At 40.6% G+C, this 18173-nt stretch overlaps 1 protein-coding gene across 1 annotated transcript in view; it reads right to left on the bottom strand.

The window, feature by feature from the left end:
* Positions 1–12543: 12543 nt before the first annotated feature.
* LOC134413411 (histone deacetylase 5-like) overlaps positions 12544–18173 on the bottom strand; it is a 168745-nt gene continuing 163115 nt past the window's right edge. Inside the window, exon 14 of the mRNA XM_063147590.1 lies at positions 12544–12583. Coding sequence (XP_063003660.1) covers positions 12544–12583 — 40 coding nt within the window. The remainder of the gene's footprint in view (positions 12584–18173) is intronic.

The raw sequence follows: 18173 nt of genomic DNA, 5'->3' as shown, positions 1-18173 counted from the left end.
GGTAGTATGAGCATAAGGGTGCTATTGCATCTATATCCTACTTGTGGGTTTCCCACAGGAAGCTGATTGGCCAATGTGTGAACAGAATGCTGGACCAGATGAAACCTTAGGCTAATCCAGCATGTTCTTCTTATGTTCTTATGATGAGGGGTGAAGGTGCTTGTAAAGGAGTACTTTACTCAGAATAAAGGCAGAAAATATTGCACTCATTCTGAAATTGCTTTGAGATGTAGTCACACAGCCAGATCAGATCGGCTATGTAGTGCTGTGGTTTCATCACACGTGATCCCTGACTGGCTGGAATCACGTTGCCAGCCAAAATATGACCATGTCTGAAAATGGTGGGGCAGTGAGCACACACAAAAAGTGTGAAAAGTTAATATTTGTGTTGCAGGGAGAAGACATTATTTATCATTTATTTATTTATTTATTTATTTATTTATAGAATTTATACTCCACCCCATCCCCAAAAGCCACAACATGACTTACAAAATATAAAAACAATAACCAATCATAAAACACATTTGTAAAAGGATAAAACCAGCAACAATAATAACACAGCAAATAAATAAAGTATTGAATATTTCAAACCCCCCCTTAATCTTCCTTTCATGCTAGTATGTATTCAGTTCAAATGTGATAGATGAATAATAATACATCCCTTTTCTATTTTGTATATATAACAAAAATTTAGCCCAATGGCATTCTTACTTGATACATGAAAAAGTCATACCATTCTTTATGTATATCCAGTTGTATAAATGTGATTTGCATAAGATTTGTTTCACACAAAGTGCTTCAGAGTTATTACATTAAGTGGAGAAGATCAAAGAGGGGCTGTTGTCATTTTTGGTACAGATGGGGAAATCAAAGGTGGATTTATTTTTTCCTGACTACTTACACATTATGATGGATATGCATTGGTGACTTGGTCTTTTGAATCATTCTTTTGAGTTGTACAATGGTACAATCCAGATTCAGGTATCTTCTGATTTGCCATAAGATCAGAATGCATCTTGAACTATTCGCAAGATTAGGAGGTGAGTGAATATCTGGCATCAAGTTTAGCAACAGCTGATTGGCATATATTTAGGTCCATGCAATGTCAAAGGTGTGCAATGGAACTAAATCTAATTCCAGTTTGAGTGAACAGTCACAGAGAATTTCCTCCTTCAGTTGTCGCCAACTTTGGTCAGAGATGGTACTCTGCCTTTACTGTAGATCTCCATACTCCAAAAATACACTAGCTGTGTCTGAAAACCTGGGAATCAGGGGGAACAGTTCAGCCCCACGTGGATCTGATGTCAAGGAGTGGTTCATAGCTTAAATGATTGGCATATGAACTCTTGATATGGGGGAAGGTCATAGATTTCATAATGGGAGAGATATGTGATTCCCTTATTTGGATGATACACAACCTAAAAAGAAAACAGGACATTCAAGTCACTTCCACTTCCTGTTGCTGATCTTCGTAACAACCAATGTAGTTACCTACTGTTGGCTTTCCTGTCTTGTTGCAGTGGGTATCCATTCTATGCTGTAGTCTCATTTCTACACCAAACAAGAACTATCCATGCCTACTATGTTCATTTTCAGGTTCCATTTGAAATTATGGACAGTTCCTTCACATTTCCATTGTGAACAGTGACACTCATATTAAATCTCTACAATCTCTTATTATTATTATTTTTATATTATTATTATTATTATTATTATTATTATTGAGCTGCTTTAGCCTACTCATCTCAAATATTAAAGAAAAATAGGAACATGTTAAAGGGAAATAAAAATAAAGAAGATGCTGGATGTTATTCCTCTTGTTTGACTTCTTCCTCCATTTGAATCTCTTTAATCTCTAGGATGCAACAGTTGATGATACAGCCATTCTCTGTTTACTGTAGTTAACTAGCTAACTATTTTAAAATGGTTTCTTAAAGGAGAATGCCTGTAGAAACAAAACATGGGTTTCTTTTTAATGAATCATATCCGGACGTTTTCTTGTTTAGAAGACTTACCTCCTTTTTAGAATAATCTCGGGGGGGGGGGGGGTAAAAAGCAGAGGGGATTGTTTTGACTGTGCACAAAAGGCATGAACAAATCAATGAAATACATGAAATCAAATCATTCATTTTCATTATGGACTTATCAAAGAAGTTTATTTTAGGAAATGCACACTTAGCAAACATGGTGCACCAAGCATAATGAAGAACACATGATTGCCTACAAAGTTCACAGACTTACAATGAAACTAATGAGAGATTCAGGCTGCAATCCTATACTCATTTACCTAGAGGTAGTGCCATTGAACTCAGTGGGGCTTATCTTTTAGTAGGCGTGTATAGTATTGGACTGTCAGTGGATTTATCATATATCTGCTAAGTGCATCACACCAGAAGATATTCTTACATATTTTGACATTGGAAAAAGACTCCAAAAATCTCGATGGGGTCATGCCCCCTTGAGTTGGCATTTTATCAAGGTTTTTTTAAGGTCAAACGTTGGGCAAATAATACACATGTGTTTAAACCATAAACCTTTTAGAACAGGGGTGGACTACTTGTGGACTTTCAGATGTCTTTGCCTACAACTCCCATCATTCCTCAGCATTGCCTATGCTGGGCTAATGAGAATTGTTGGCCAAAACATCTGGAGGGTCACCGTTTGCCCACCCCAGTTTTAGAACATTAGCTGTCTTCTAGAAGACTCAATAGTAGGGATGAGGAACTAGCTGCCCTCCAGATGTTGCTGTACTACAAGTCCAATCATTCCTGACCATTGAAGGGCCACAGGTGCCCCACCTGTAATCCAGAGCATCCTACTGGTGGTTAGTATGTTATCTGCTGGGCAAACAAGGGAAGTTTGACATGTGGACATGTGTCTTAACTGGGAGAGGAAAGGGCCCAAGCTTGTTGGCAAGAGTTACATGGCAGGAGGCCCTTCCTTAGAGCAAGGCACTGAGCGAGGGGTGTCCTATGCCTGGCTCTGAGGAAGGACCCCCCTCAGAGCCAGGTATTTTGCTGTCTCCCTGAAGAGCCATGCCAGGAGCTTCCTGCCATTATTGCAATTCTTCAGATAGCCTGTCTTCAAGCATGTTGCGGTATGGGAAAGGGGATGGGGGGCATGACTAGGTCTGTAGCCAGGGGTGGGCTAGGGGGAACCAGGCCCCCTAAATTTTCTCACACCCATTTTTTTTACAAACAAATACTAACAACAACAACAACAACAACAACAACATTTACAATTACAACATTTACAATTTTGTCTTCAAAATGCCTGCAAACTGGATGAACTTTTTTGACAACCCTCCCCCCCCCCCCCAATGTTCTGGCTGGCTATGGGCCTTGGAGTGATTCAGCAAGAAGGGGTGTGGGTGCAACATGGTAGACGGAAGAGGGTGGGGTGAGGAGTGCAGTGGGTGAAAGGGGTGTGGGCACAGCGCAAGAGTGGCAACATGGGTTCTCCCACCTCAGCCAGCAGGGGTGGTCTTTAAGCATGTACAGAGTGTTTTTTCTTCCACCAAAAAAAGAAGAAAAGAAGAAGTGCTTTTCCTTCAGTATGGGATTAGAGGGAAGGTTTGACCAATTTCTGAGAAGTTTAGTATCTCCCCACCTGGCATTTCAAAAACTAAACTTTGTGCGTGTGTGAGGAGTTATTGGTGTATGGCAGCCTTTTCAAATGGAGAGGAAAAAAATAGGCCTGAGCTTTTCATACATTGGTAAGTATAGAATCAGAGTTTGAAGTTGCAGTCTTAGCTTTAGATATTTTTCTTTTTCTTTCTGTGGGTTTTAGGCTGACATGTATCATTACTTTCACATTAATGCTCGCGGTTCCTTTTTTTTATGCACTCCAGCTTGATGGTGCTCAATGTCTTTAAGTTTTTATAGTTAAATTCCTATGATTCAACTAGGGTGGCAAGTTCAGATGCTACTTCTGAAACTTCTATTTCATCCAGGATTTTCAATATATATATAAAAGGGCCAAACATCAAATGCTCTTATTTCAAACAGTGTTCTTTAATACACACAAGAATGAGAGTATAGCCAAATAATTATACAAAACACAAGACGAAAGGAATGTTGTTGTTTTCAACCTGATTGAAGACTACTTCCAGCAATTTCAAAGCTTACATATTTACAATATATACAGATTTTGGAGCACAAGATGACTCTAAATTATTCACCGGACATTCTCAGATACAGAAATGTATCAGGAATAACAATTAGAATACGGCTTCGTAGGCCCCTCTTTGTCATACCAATATGAGTCCCTTTAGCAACGCCTGACATTTACAGCACAAGCCTAGGCAGGTCTACTCAGAAGCAAGAAATATTGTGTTACTTCCAGATAAGTGGATATAGAATTGCAGGCTTAGAATAACTTTGCCTGATCAAACTATTCCCATTGATAGTCAAGACTTTGGGCAAAATTAGATGGTACATTAAATGCCTGTCTTGTTTTTGCCTTTAAAATGAGAACTAGTGTGGTATGGTGGCTAAAGTGTTGGACTGGGACTCAGGAGATCCAGGTTCTAGTCCCCACTCAGCTATGGAAGCTCACTGAGTGACTTTGGGCCAGTCACTGACTCTCAGCCCAACCTATCTCACAGGGTTGTTGTGAGGATATAATTGTGAGTAGAGGAGGAAGATCATATAACTTACCTTGGGTTCCTTGCAAAAGGAAAAAGGTGGGATTTAAATCTATCTCTATCTATCTATCTATCTATCTATCTATCTATCTATCTATCTGCAGTAGGATCCGATCAAGAATGGGACTTCTGTGTGTTGGAAGGAGAGCTTTCTTGGTGCCAATAGCAGTTTACCTTGGAGGGGCAGAGCAGTAGATTGGGGAAGGCAGATTTTTCACTGGAACCGTTACTGAAAGGAAGAAAGACCTAAAAGAAAGCCCACCCTGAGTGTTGCATACCTTTTTCCTCATCAGGGACTTCTTTGGCTGGTTGTTGACATTGTTGTTTTTAATGCACATTAAATACACCTAACAATTTAACATATTTTCCAGCCTGACCGTTTAATGAGAGGCAAAGTATATTTTGTCCACTAAGGTCTACCTTATGGTGAAAGTGCGGGAAAATGAATTGTGGAGTAAATGCTGATCATTTTAAGTAAAACAGACGCTGCAGTTTGCGAGGTCAGAGTGATTTTGCAATAAGTGGATTGTTTTCCTCTATGACATCATATTTTGAAATAATTACTTTACAATAGATAAAGTAGCAACCGGCGAAATGGAGGGTTTTTTATAATTAAAAAAGTACTTTCTTTTCACGATTAAAAAAGTCTATGTATTTTTATTTACTTATTACATTTTTATACTGCCCAATAGCCAAGGCTCCCTGGGCAGTTTACAACTGAAACCATAACATACAACAAGTCAAAATTTTAAAATTTTAAAATACCATATAAAACCAAAATAAGTTATAGTCTGGGGAAAGCTTGTCTGAAAAGATATATTTTCAGGAGGTGTTTAAAGGATGTAAAGACAGTCAGTGATGGAAAGGACAGTTGTGCATATTTATTTATTAAAACATTTGTATATATCACAAAGATCTGAGGGTGTGGTATATATGCATGGCAAGTCTTCAGTTCTGCTTTGCCATCTTAAATTCAACTCTTCCAGAATCCCGGCATTTAAGTGTAACTCACTCGGCTTCATGACTCTGACCCACCTTAGCTCTGTCAATAATGCTAGGCACTTGATGGCCAATTAGATGAGATTTAAGAGATCAATTCTCCTGATGTTTTCATTTTGACTAAACCAGCTGTGGGGCCACTCCAAATTGGATTGGAGGGATGTGTGAAAAATTGGTTTTGGATTGTTTTTGAACAGGATTTACCCAGTTCGCACCTCCGAGAAGAAGCACAGACTCAGATGCAATCTGCAATTGAAGTTCATACACTCCCAAGCTTGCAGTGTAAATTCGCTTACCCCCACCACCCTCAAAAATCCATGCAATCACATGAGTACATTTGAGAAATATAGAATTAGAAGTACTTCAGTGAGTTCAGGTTTCACTCATATGCGCATCCGTATTGAACCAGTGCAGCTGAGGGTGGACTGTTTCTCCTGTCCCACATGTCCAGAGAGCTTCCACTACTGGGAGTATAGAAATGTAGTGAGTGAGTAAGTAAGCAAGTAAACTGTTACCTTCCCAAATTGCTTTTAGCATGGCTAGAAAAACAGACAGGTAGCCGTATCATTCCTGTATTCCCCTCCTGGGACCTACTGTCCCAATCTATTTCAGAGAAAAGTACTGCATCTCCTTGGAAGTTAAAATAAAGATGTTGAGAGATCTGATCGCCGATCTGCTGTATCTCATCTGTTCCGACCCCATCTTGTAAGTCTGGAGTAAATGATGATTTTCAACATTAGAAGCGGTTTGAAAAGAGAGATCACTATTCGTGGTCCCTGCTCCCTCTCTCACTTTTGACTTCTTTTAAATTTGTTTCAAGAAACCTGCAAAGCCTGTTTGATCAGAAGCAGCCGGGCGACCAAAGAAACCTGTGTACAGCCACTTTCAACAGCCTTAAAAACGATTGTCTGTCTCCCCAGCTTTAGCTGGCGTCAGCTAAATTTGGATCTGGCTCTACACGATTCGGCTATTGCAGATGTTCACGTCAGCCTGGAATGTAATAAATACCATTGGGAAGACCTTGAAAAATTAAAAGAGAGAATCTATCTGTGTATTTTGACATAGAAGATTCCCCCCCCCCGCCACCTAATGTTGCAGCAGTGCTGTGACAGTGTGCCCCCTCCATTTTAAACACATATTTGTATGTTGCAGTGGGTAACACACTGCTTACCATGGGGGCACTTATTTTTCTTATAACTGGCTGTGAAAGCTTTTGCATTTTTCTATGTTGCATTTCTCTTTATTGTTTGATAGTGATCACATCTAGTGGCAAGCTTATAACAACTCAAGACACAACTTGAGAATTTCAGTTATGAAGATTTCCCCTCTCCATTCCACCTACTCATAAAAAAAGATGCCCTGATCAAGTTAAAGTTAGTCATGACAGATTCCTCTTGCAACCAAAGGAACAAGTTACTTTTGACTAACTCAATTCCCCTGGTTTTAAATCAGACATGTAATTTGTCCTATGCATGCAAGTAAATCATACTGAGTTCTATGATTTCCTCTCAAATTGTCTTGTGTAGAATTGCAGGCTCAAGCAAAACTAACTTTAGCTGGATTGGGTTCTTTGGTTATTATTGCTGTTTAATTCGTACAACCAGGGTTGGGAGCAGGGATGCTTGAAGTTATTCCCTCTTGTGAATTCTCAAGTGAACAGACCTGATCAGCACATTTCAGACTTATGTGTGAATTAGTACAGAGTCATCCTTTGATTTCACATGTCTCCAATTTTGTGATGCAGTTCTCAACTCAAAAACTACACATAAATGCATGAAAATGTGCATTTTAGGATGAAATCTCTTTAGAGATATGTACTTTGAGATAAGATACATTTATAATTTTTGTCAGGAAATACATTCATATATATATATATATATATATATATATATATATATATAATTTAAATACCCATTTTTGTGATTTATTTAAAATTGCAAATTATTGTGGGGATGGGACAGAACAGACTTATGAAGGAATGCATATGAAATTGACACAGATCAGAAAGAAGGCTGATCCATCTGTCCTTGGTGTGATGTGGAAGGTGGGGTTGTCTTCTCTCGTCAAATACTTCATGACTTTGCTTCTACTGCATTAACTTTTGATTACATTTTAAGCAGACACAGAGGCGGAGAGATGAATGTTCATGAAACCTATACATTATTTGGAAAGGGAACTACTGTTGGTGAATTTTCCTGATATATTTTTACCATTTATACTGAACAAAACGAATTCATGCCACTGCAGTAACAGAAGTGAAATGTGGTAGAGCAGGTTGGCACAACCTAGTGCCCTCCAGTTGCATTGGACTAAACTCCCATAATTCCTAACCAGCATGGCCCTTGGTCACATTGACTGGGAATTATGGGAGCTATAGTTGAAGGGCACCAGGGTGGGCCTGGCTGTGGTAGAGGCATAACAGAGCTGCCTGCCCTGAAAACCCACCGGAGCTTCTGTTTCTGAAACTGCTGACCTTCCCCTCAGGCTTCACCCCACCCCCAGGTGCTGCAAATAAGATCACTTTTGGGGGACCAATGGCAGCTGCAGGGCAGCCATTTTCAGTGGGGAAATGTTGCACAGGCAAAGGGTTACTCTCCTTTTTTCCATGTCATAGCTGCTTGTTCTTAAGATAGAGAAGTGGCAGTTCCAAGCATGTTTTTTAAATAGCTTGCTTAATCTGCCATGCAGTTTGGACCTCAAAAGCAGTTTGTGATTTAGCACTGAGGGGCACAGTTGTGCCACTCAAAGGAATTTTTTTAAAAAGCAATCACTGGGCATGTCCAAGCCTTTGGGTGCACCTAAACTAGCTCATTGAATCAGGATTGGCTCAAGATGTTTTCCTGCCTGAGGAACATTACAGCTGACCCTCTTCCTCCACATCACAATGCATATGTGGTACCCAAGTCAGTCAAGTTGTTTTGGCACCTGAGCTAGAAAAACTCACATGTACCTTTCCCTTTCCTGGACAATAACATACAATAATAATACTAATAATGTAAATTGCTTACCATTTGCTGCCCTTTTATGGCACTCAGAATCTATTGCCTGAGGCAGCTGCCTCACTCTGCCTAACGATAGGGTCGGACTGGCTTTGGATTTGAGACTCTGTTTGAGCCAAGAGCCTCAAGTCTGAACATTACACAAGGATACTGACAGGCATCTTAACCACATAGATTAAACTCTCTTCTACTAATAGTTTGGCAGAATTCAAACACATTTTGGAAGGAGGTGAAGCCATTTCTAGATGTGCAGCATTTGTCATTTCATAATAATAATAAATGGGTGGGTATTTATTGGCTTATTTTTAAAGTTATTACAAGTAGATGGGCTAATTGGTCAGTTTCATTTTTTTTCTCACATTCACTTTTTTTAAAAAAAAATATCTCATGTTCTTTCTCTCCTGAATATGAAGAATTATACAAATTTTGGTAAATTTTGTTTAAAAAATGTACTGAAACAAAATTCTTACCCTTCTTCAACAGCTAAATTAATTAAATGCAGCTATTCCCAATCTGGAAAGGACATGATGTACCTGCCTGCCATGTAGCTATTAAAACTGAGGAGCCTCCCAGAAAAAAAGAGGTGGCAACCATTCTTTTTGCCCTGAATATGGAGAATTTTACAAATTTTGGTACGATCTTATCAAAATTGAAATGAAACCATCTTCACCAAATCCTAATCTCACATTGGCCCCGTTCAGACAACACACTAAACCATGCTGCTTAACCACAAAATAGTTAACATAATGCACTAACCTTAATGCATTCCATTAACCATTTTGTGGTTAAGCAGCATGGTTTAGCATGTTGTCTGAATGGGGCCACAGAGGTCCCAGCGACCTTCCATCCAGATTGCTGCACAGCTCTATCCCAATTTGGCTTCGGTAGTGCAGCAGCGGCTGGTGCTTCCAGATATTCACTGAGTCCTTATTGGCTTTGTGTTGTTTTTTCATTAACATATCCTTACCCATCCTGAACCTCTAGAGCAAGTTTAGTCTATATAAAACCAATGGAATACCAAAGCTTTTTACAAACCCTTGGATTATCTGTGTACACAGATCTCTGGGTATCTACCTGCTCCACTCAATGGATGACCAGTGCTGTCACGTTGACACTCTGTTTGCAGAACTTAGCATTTTCCTAGCAAAATTTGGATAGTATCACATAAATCATGTGTGAAATCACAACAGGAGTCAGATAATATGCATGTTTCCTCAGAAGGAATGTCCACTGGGTTCAAGAAGACGTATACCTAAATTAGTGTGCACAGGCTTGTAGTCTTATTGGTTTGGGTTGTTTTTGAAAAGCATCTCTGTCTGAAGCTTAGTGCTATGTAGCTGAAATGTGCAGTTTTCTTCTCTAAATGTTCAAAGCTAAATGGGCAAATCTTAATTGTTTATCTTTCTCCCAGTCATTTCATTTTAATTTAGGCTTCAAAAGGGAACCTTAAAATGATAACGATAGAGGGGATATTTTTCTGCACTGGTATTTAAAACCATGAAACTGAAATAATAAAAAACACCATCAGGCATGGTGGCTAATTTTCCATTCAACATACAGTTTATAGGATGACGATTAGACACTCTGAGCAATTTGTCAAGTAGGATCACTCAGACAGGCATTCAGAATATATTGCCTTACAAATGTAATCCTACTGGCATCAAAGAACTAGATCCAGTATCCATGCTCAGGCAGTTTTAATTTCTTTAAATTACTTCTATCAAGTCAGGAAAAAGGGAATTGGGCAATAAACTTTGAGTAGGATTTGATTTTTCCAGTAATTAATTGTAAACATGTATCTCATCATAACAATTTCATAACAAAAGACAATTCCATGTTCAACTGGGTTAAGTTCTCTTCCAACTTCCTATTTCAAACCCTGCCTCAGATTTCCAAGTTCTATCAGAGAGTTCCCATATAAGTAGTAAAAAGAATTTCACATTAAAATGCTAATTGTAAACAAACCTAAACACATTTGGGTCGGGGAGGGGAATGCAGCCCATCTGTATAACAAAAGAGAATTATATAATTCTATTTGAGTGAAATCTTTCATCTTTGATTTACAGGTTTGAGTCTGCTCTAACTGAAACCACATTGTTCCATATCTTTCATACCACGGCTTTCCCCTAAAACCTTGTTTTAATTAAGGTTTTCTTTCAGATTTCTGAATAAAAAGCATGACAGTGCTCACTTATGGCTTTTATGTATCCTTTGAGCTTGGAAAATATATAAAACAAGAACATCACTTGCCGTTCAAAGGAAGGCCGGCTATCGGATACTGTAGAGTAGAAAGACTGAAGGTGGATAATATACTATGATCCGTGTGTGTGTGTGTGTGTGTGTGTGTGTGTGTGTGTGTGTGTTTGTGTGTGTGAGAGTTTTCAAAGAACCACCATAACTCCTCTATCATTATTTGCATCCCTTAAAAATACTGAATAAGTGCCACAGTCCCTTTCCCTTTTGGTGACAATAAGGCAACATGTGTAAGAGTTTAAACGTTCGGTATCAACAAAAGGCACATTTCCTCAGCAACACTCTCGAATCCTCAGTGATGTGTGTCACGGTCTTGCTATGTTGAAAGAGGGAACAAATGGACCGCTGGAGGCATCTCTTCAGTACTACATTCCAACCCTCGATGAGTCTCAACAGAAGAGTGTGGTTGATACTCCAAATCCGTTTTAAAAATCAAGATCTGCAGAAGCTTCAAGCAAACCTCACCAGGGTCCCTCCTGTTTACCTCCCTTTAAGGTGGGCCATAGCCATGGTTTGAAGCACAGCTAAATCAGCTAGAATTGTAAGCTTGGGGAAGTCTGATTCTTGTAAGCCTCTCTGGGAGTCTTTTGACTGAAGAGATAGACATACTTTGAACAGATAAATAAAATCATAGTAAAGCTGTGGATTTTTGAGAACTGATTAGGATCTCTTGTGATCCTCTGCTTACTAGCTAATGTTAGCTCCAAATTGTGCAGCTGTACACCAGAGACAAACCTCCCCCCCTTCGCCTCAGAGCCAACATTTTGTTGCTCGAGTTTATAAAATGCCACATTAAAGAGAGAACTAAAAACACAAAGAGGCTAACAAAGACTGCAATCCTATCCACACTTACCCGGGATTATGTCCCGTTGAACTCAATGAGGATTAATTCTGAGTAGACGTGTACAGGACTGCACTGTTAGAGAGCCATTTTATGTATGGTCCTGTTTGGGACAGCTGAAAAGCAGCGGAGCGTGAGTTTTCTTTTGGCTGAGTCTCCATGACCCTTCACCAAATCCATTACCCAAACATGAAATTGCTACAGCAACTTTAAAAATGGCACTACGGAGGAATGACCCAGCATTTCTTTGCATTAAGAACATTAAATCACGGGAACGACCTGTTTTGTATTTCTAACCGTGTGAAGAGAGGGAACAATCCCCAGTAAAATGTGCTCAAAAATGTCAGAAGCAGTGGTATTTGTGATGCCGTTTTGGTTCCAACCCCTTCCCCCGCCAGCGGTTTTGCAGGCTGCTTCAGTTTTTATAGACAACCCTAGTCAAGAATGCAGAATTGCTTTAATGTTTCTATTCTACCGTTGAAGTCGGTGAGTGGATCACACAGCATACGAAAGCAGGCTCTAGACTCAGGCTCTCTCCCTCTCCCTCTCTCTGCAAGGTCTGGTTTACTGTAACTTTAGAATTGTAGCGGTTACATCGATGGAGCCTCGGAAGGGCCTTTCAAGTGCATCCAGCGAACAAGTGAAGCTGCTGTTCAGAATTTTGTGCCCAGTGTTTATGTTCCATCTGATCTCTGCCACCCAGGCAGCAGACAAGACATGTCTAAGGGTGCCTTTTGGGGGGGGGGTTACAGGGGGGGATACACAATGATGTCACACACAGGAAATATCACGGAGGACTTGGCACTTCACAAGCCTGGCTCTTCTTCCATGGGCTCGCCAGCAGTTCTAGAAAAATAAACAGGCAATCAGAATATGGAACCAGAGTACACAATGACATTGTAGATTTTCATGCATAATCAAAGCTGATTTTTCAGCTCTCCCCCATGTTTATTTGTGTTCTTCAGTTATCCATAAATAAAGTTTCTTTCCTAGGAAGTATAAACAAATGTCAAGTGGAAAAACATTTTCGATGCAAGCAATCACTGCAAAGGGTTCCTGTTTATATTAAAATTGTCAGAATATTTTATAACTTTAGGTTCAGAAATGCACATGCTTTGTGTCAGCAAAATCAAATCGTTTAATGTGGGGTCGGGGTGGGTGGGGAGGTGCAACTCTTGCCCTCTTGCTCTCTCTTTAAAAAGAAATATTTATGGATCCAATTTATTCAATTTAACAATGGGATCCCCTCTTCGAAATCAGGTAACACGCAAAAGAATTTAAGCCATGTCTCCAAGTCATTTCGCTTGTGCTGCTTTGCTTTCAAGACCGTGTTGGCTGCTTGCCTGCCTAAAACTTCCGCACTCCAATTCTGAATTTGATTAGCAGACCACTGCCATAAAGTAGGTATCTAATAATAATAATAAATAATCTGATTATGCACATCGTCTTTATTAGAAATCACCTGGGAGACAGCCAACAAGCTGAACTGAATTGGCTGTTGGAAAAGAGAGAGAAAGAGAGAGAGAGAGAGTATCCTCCCCTCCCGATAGCTCCAAAGAGTAAAGAATCATAGATTATTTTTAAAACTGCATCGACGGCAGGATGAGAGGTCAGATAGATTAATTTAATCCTACACTGATGTTTGAGGACACATACCTCTCTTACACACACACACACTTCATTTTTTATTGATGCCCTTTTAAAAGATACTTGCACCAGGAAATTGCAACGGGGATGGAATGGAAGAATTAATCGATGTTCTAAAAATTTATCATTTGCAGCTTGCGTCTAGTTCTATGAGTTTTCACAGGAAAGAGGCTTTTTTCCCCCTGGGAAAAGATGTGGCTGATGCATTGGTGATTGTTTCCTGTTGCACATGATGCATCACAATCCTCATGCAAATTGGATAAATGCCATGTAGCCATGCCCAGGTAGGAATTAAGGCACCTTCATGAGGACAAAAAGTAATAGGAGATTTCTTCATGCTATACAGTATGTATGCACGTGGACACACACACACACACACACACACCTGATTCTAGCAAAGAGCTAAAAACAAACAAACGCCACCCTATACCTACCAATCACAAGGGAAAAAATTCCCTAGGTAAAAACAAACAATATGATTAAGACTTACTGTACCTGGCTTGGCAAACATGGGAAATATAATTATGATGGTGAAATGTTTGTGACAGCTGTTAAAAATAATACTGCACAGCCTTAGGTTACAGCATTTGCAAAACATTGACTTAGCAAAACACTTTTGCATTATCAAGCTATACTTATTGTGTGTGTGTGTGTGTATGTAGATAGATAGATAGATAGATAGATAGATAGATAGATAGATAGATAGATAGATAGATAGATAGATAGATCCCGTTTGGGTTCTTCTGTAGATCTTGGGTCTTGGGAATGGCCATTGAAATCCTAGCTAAGGCTCACTTGCACAAACTGCTACTTATTGCCCCGAGAAAATATGAGCAACCTGCCTTGTGTGTTAACAGAAAAAGAAAAGAATTGCCTTGCTGGATCCATCTAGCCCAGCATTTTGTTTCCATGAGCAGCCAACCAGGTGCCTCTCAGAGCTCATGGGGAGGCATGAAACTGGTGGCCATCCCCTCTCGCTTCTCTTCAGCATCTGGTATTCACAGATAGACTGCTCCTGTACATGAAGGTTTTATTTAGCTGCTGATAGGTCACACAAATTTGTTTCCACATTATTGTGAGTAGCAGAACACAAGAAGAGCCTTGCTGGAACAGACCAAAGGTCCATCTAGTCCAGCATTCTGTTCAAACAGCGGTCCACATGAAACCCAAAAGCAGAACATGAGTGCAACAGCACCCTCCCACCCATGTGACCCCAACAACTGGTGGACATAGGAATAGTGCCTCTGATATTGGAGGTAGAATATAGGTATGTAAAGCCCTTTGAACAACAGTTAAAAGACCTACTTCAGAAATGGTACATAATAGTACGTGTAGCAGTTTTGTATTACATCATCCCATCTCTCCCAAGAATCTGCCTAAATCTGAACGCATTCAAAAGCAAACTCCCCTGTGGAATGTTTTCAAAGTAAAAGATTATGGATGCTTTCTGTCCAATGCAAAACTCTAATCAGTCCAGGGTAATCTCATTTACAAAATGAATGGTTATCAGCACGTATGATGTGCAGAGCATTATAGGACCACGGCTGCTGTTTATGGAACAAACTTTTCATTTAAATCAATAGTAGCATCATTTTCATTCTATTTCTTTCATCTGCCATCAACCACATCTCTCTTACCTATCTTTTTCCTCTCTTGACAATTTCAATTAAGTTCCTGCTTCACATGAACACAGAGGGCTCTGCTTTAACAAAACAAAACATTAAAACACCCAGAAAATCACAGCTTTCCCCTGAAGCCTGCTCCGCTCGGCATGTCAGTATAAATCAAAATGAAATAACTGTTTATTCTGTGATGTCACTTTAACAAAAAGAGAGAGAGAGGATGGAGAAAACAAGAGGGGAGTGGGTGGGAAAGCTAAGCACGATGCTTAGCCACGACTGTTTTCTCTTTCTTCTCTTGGTGGTGAATGAGTCAGATATTAGTTGGCCAGGGAAAGAGCCGCTTTATTCAAACTTTGGGTTGGAAATGAGTCATCTAATTCTGAGCACCAATATAACTTCCAACATAACTGGCAAGCTTTTTTGCAAAAAGGACATTTCTCTCTCTCTCTCTCCCTCCACACACGCACAAAGCAACAGATGTGTCAAGCCAACCAATCCATAAGAAAGCAGGGCTGGAATTTCCCACTATCCCTGCTTGATGCATGTGGGTTTGTGTGAGGCTGTGCTGGTGAATAACAAGAAACATAATGGGATGCTATGCTGACACTTTTTTTTTTTTTAACTGTGAAGGATCCTGGAAGAAATGGGAGGAAACGGTTGTTTTATCATCATAGGAACACACCTTATATCTGGCCAGACCATTGGTGCATCTAGCCCAGTACAGTCTGGTCTGGGCTGGTGGTATCTTTTCAGGGTCTCAGACAGAGGCCTTTCACACACCCTGCCAGCTGATCCTTTTAACTGGAAATGCCAAGGATTGAATCTGGGACCTCCTGGATGCCAAGAATGTGCTCTACCACTGAGCTACAGTATTGCCCTATGTGCTTTGAAGGACAGGATAAGAAGAAATCATTTCCAACATGCATGGTTTTGGCATTAAATATCAGGAAACAAGCCTATTGATAAGGACAGGTCAGTCATTGGACAAGTAAAGGGTCTGGGGTTTTCTCCCCCCCCCCCACCACCACCAAGACTGAGGGTGCACCCCTAGGCACATTTTTCTGTCTAAATGTCCATAGGATAGCACCTAGTCTTGGGGGGGGAACCCTATACGTGTCCAATGACTGACCTGTCCTTTGTCCTTAGGCTTGTTTTCTGGCCTTTTTTTCAGTCCTATAACTCCCAGCATCCCCCAGCCAACAGCTGTAGTACTTGTTTCTATCTAAACATGCATAGGATGGCATCCTAATGGCCTGAACATTGGCAAATATGAACACCTCGGCTTTCTTTCTTTCTTTCAATTACATTTATATACAGCCCTTTAAAAAATGTCAGAACGGCTAATAAAAAAGAAATGTGTGTGTGTGTGTGTGTGTGTGTGTGTGTGTATTTATGTGTGTGTGTATACATTAAAACACAAAAACATAATTACTTAAATGAAGAAACTGAGCAGCAAAACCCAGAAAATAATAAAATAATCAGAATAACAGAAAAACCCACCCACCAAATGTCACTGAGATCACGCACAACCAAAGGCCTTCCTAAAATGGAAGATCTTCACACACGATGGTGGAAGACCATCACAAAACGAACAAGGCCAATGTCTCTGGGCAAGAAATGCCAAAGCTTGGGAGCAGCCACTAAAAGGGCCCTCTCTCTGGTCTCATTAGTCCTTTATGGATGTGGACGGTATCACTCTACCCTTTGGCATCTCAATTCAGCCCTTGACTGGAAGTGCTATTAAAGACTCAGATGATGCAGAATTAAGGGGGAGAAATTGCTTGGAAGAGTTATTAAGGCAGCAATTCTATATGCACTTACCTAGGATTTTCGTGGCTTGTACATCTGCACTCAATGTGTGGATGTTAGGGATGGGGTCAATGGTGCAACCCTACTGCCTTTTTAAACCATGGAACCTGCTGCAGGTGATGATTAATGTGTGTAGGGGGCTACTAACATCCCTACACCAAAAGTGAACGTGGAAATCAGGCTTAAAACTTTGGTTACAAGATGGTCTAAAATGTACCAAAGAAGTAAATAAATAAATTGGTGCTTTGAAGTTTCTTCCCTGATGACATCATTAATTGGATACATAAACAACCTTGGATTTAGGGCGTCCACTTACCAAAAGAAGAGGAAATGCATAACCCGAAAGCAGCATACAAAAGAGGGCATTGATTTGCATGATATTTACATAAACTAATCTATATGAATTGATACAAACTTGGAAGTAATTAGCGTGTGCTTGCTGCTCATTCTACTTTCCAGGTGCTCACTGTTGACTGGCAACTCAACCCCACACTTTCCCTCTCCTGCAGCAGCACTGGGTAATCCCAATGCAGAGAAGGGAGCGTGGGGTTTCTGGGTGGCCATCCGGGTCTTGGAGCCATCCCTGCCCTCTTCCCACTGGAAGGCAACCAATCTCTGGTCGCCTTCCACCAGGCTTCAACCCCGGGTTGGCCCTGGATTGGCCGTGGAGCAATGTTACATGGCAGAAGTAACATGTTGATGTCCCTCCCTTTGAAAAAGTCGTGGTAAATCCCAAACTTTTTCAAGTTGGAGCATTGCAGGGAAGCTCCGCAGTGGCTGTAAAGCTGCACCTGCATCATCTAACCGTTGGGGCACAGATCCACAGCCGCTGCAGGGATTTCCTCACATGAACACAGCTTGGGAGGTCCTGGGCTCTCCTTTCTGATGGTTATCTTTAGACTGGACTTGGACTGGGCAGCCCTTCAGTTAGAGAACTTCCTTCTATGAAGCAGGACACAAGGCCATGCTGCCTTAGCTCCTGTGTGGTAAATGAGGGGTGCATAACTATGTGTGGCCCCCAATGCCATGGCTGCAGCCATCAAACTCAGTGCTGGAATCACTGCTCTGCCATGGCTCTAGACTCCTGCCTCTGTCAGGAGCTCCCAAAGCAGGTGGGAAAGCAGCTCCCATGATTGGGGTTGCTGAGACGAGGCTTTAAAGTTGGGGTGGGCAACTTCTGGACCTCCAGATGTTTTGGCCTACAACTCCCATCATGCCTCACCACTTGACTATGCTGGCTAGGGCTGATAGACATCGCAGGCCAAAACATCTGGAAGGCCACAAGTTGTCCACCCCGCCTTAGAGTCTAAATAGACATTAAAAGGCTTTTGCTTCTGTCACAGAATTCCTTTCCAAGA

This window comes from Elgaria multicarinata, chromosome 1, assembly GCF_023053635.1.
Source record: "Elgaria multicarinata webbii isolate HBS135686 ecotype San Diego chromosome 1, rElgMul1.1.pri, whole genome shotgun sequence".
Taxonomy (NCBI): domain Eukaryota; kingdom Metazoa; phylum Chordata; class Lepidosauria; order Squamata; family Anguidae; genus Elgaria; species Elgaria multicarinata.
This window is presented reverse-complemented; position numbering and strand designations above follow the sequence as displayed.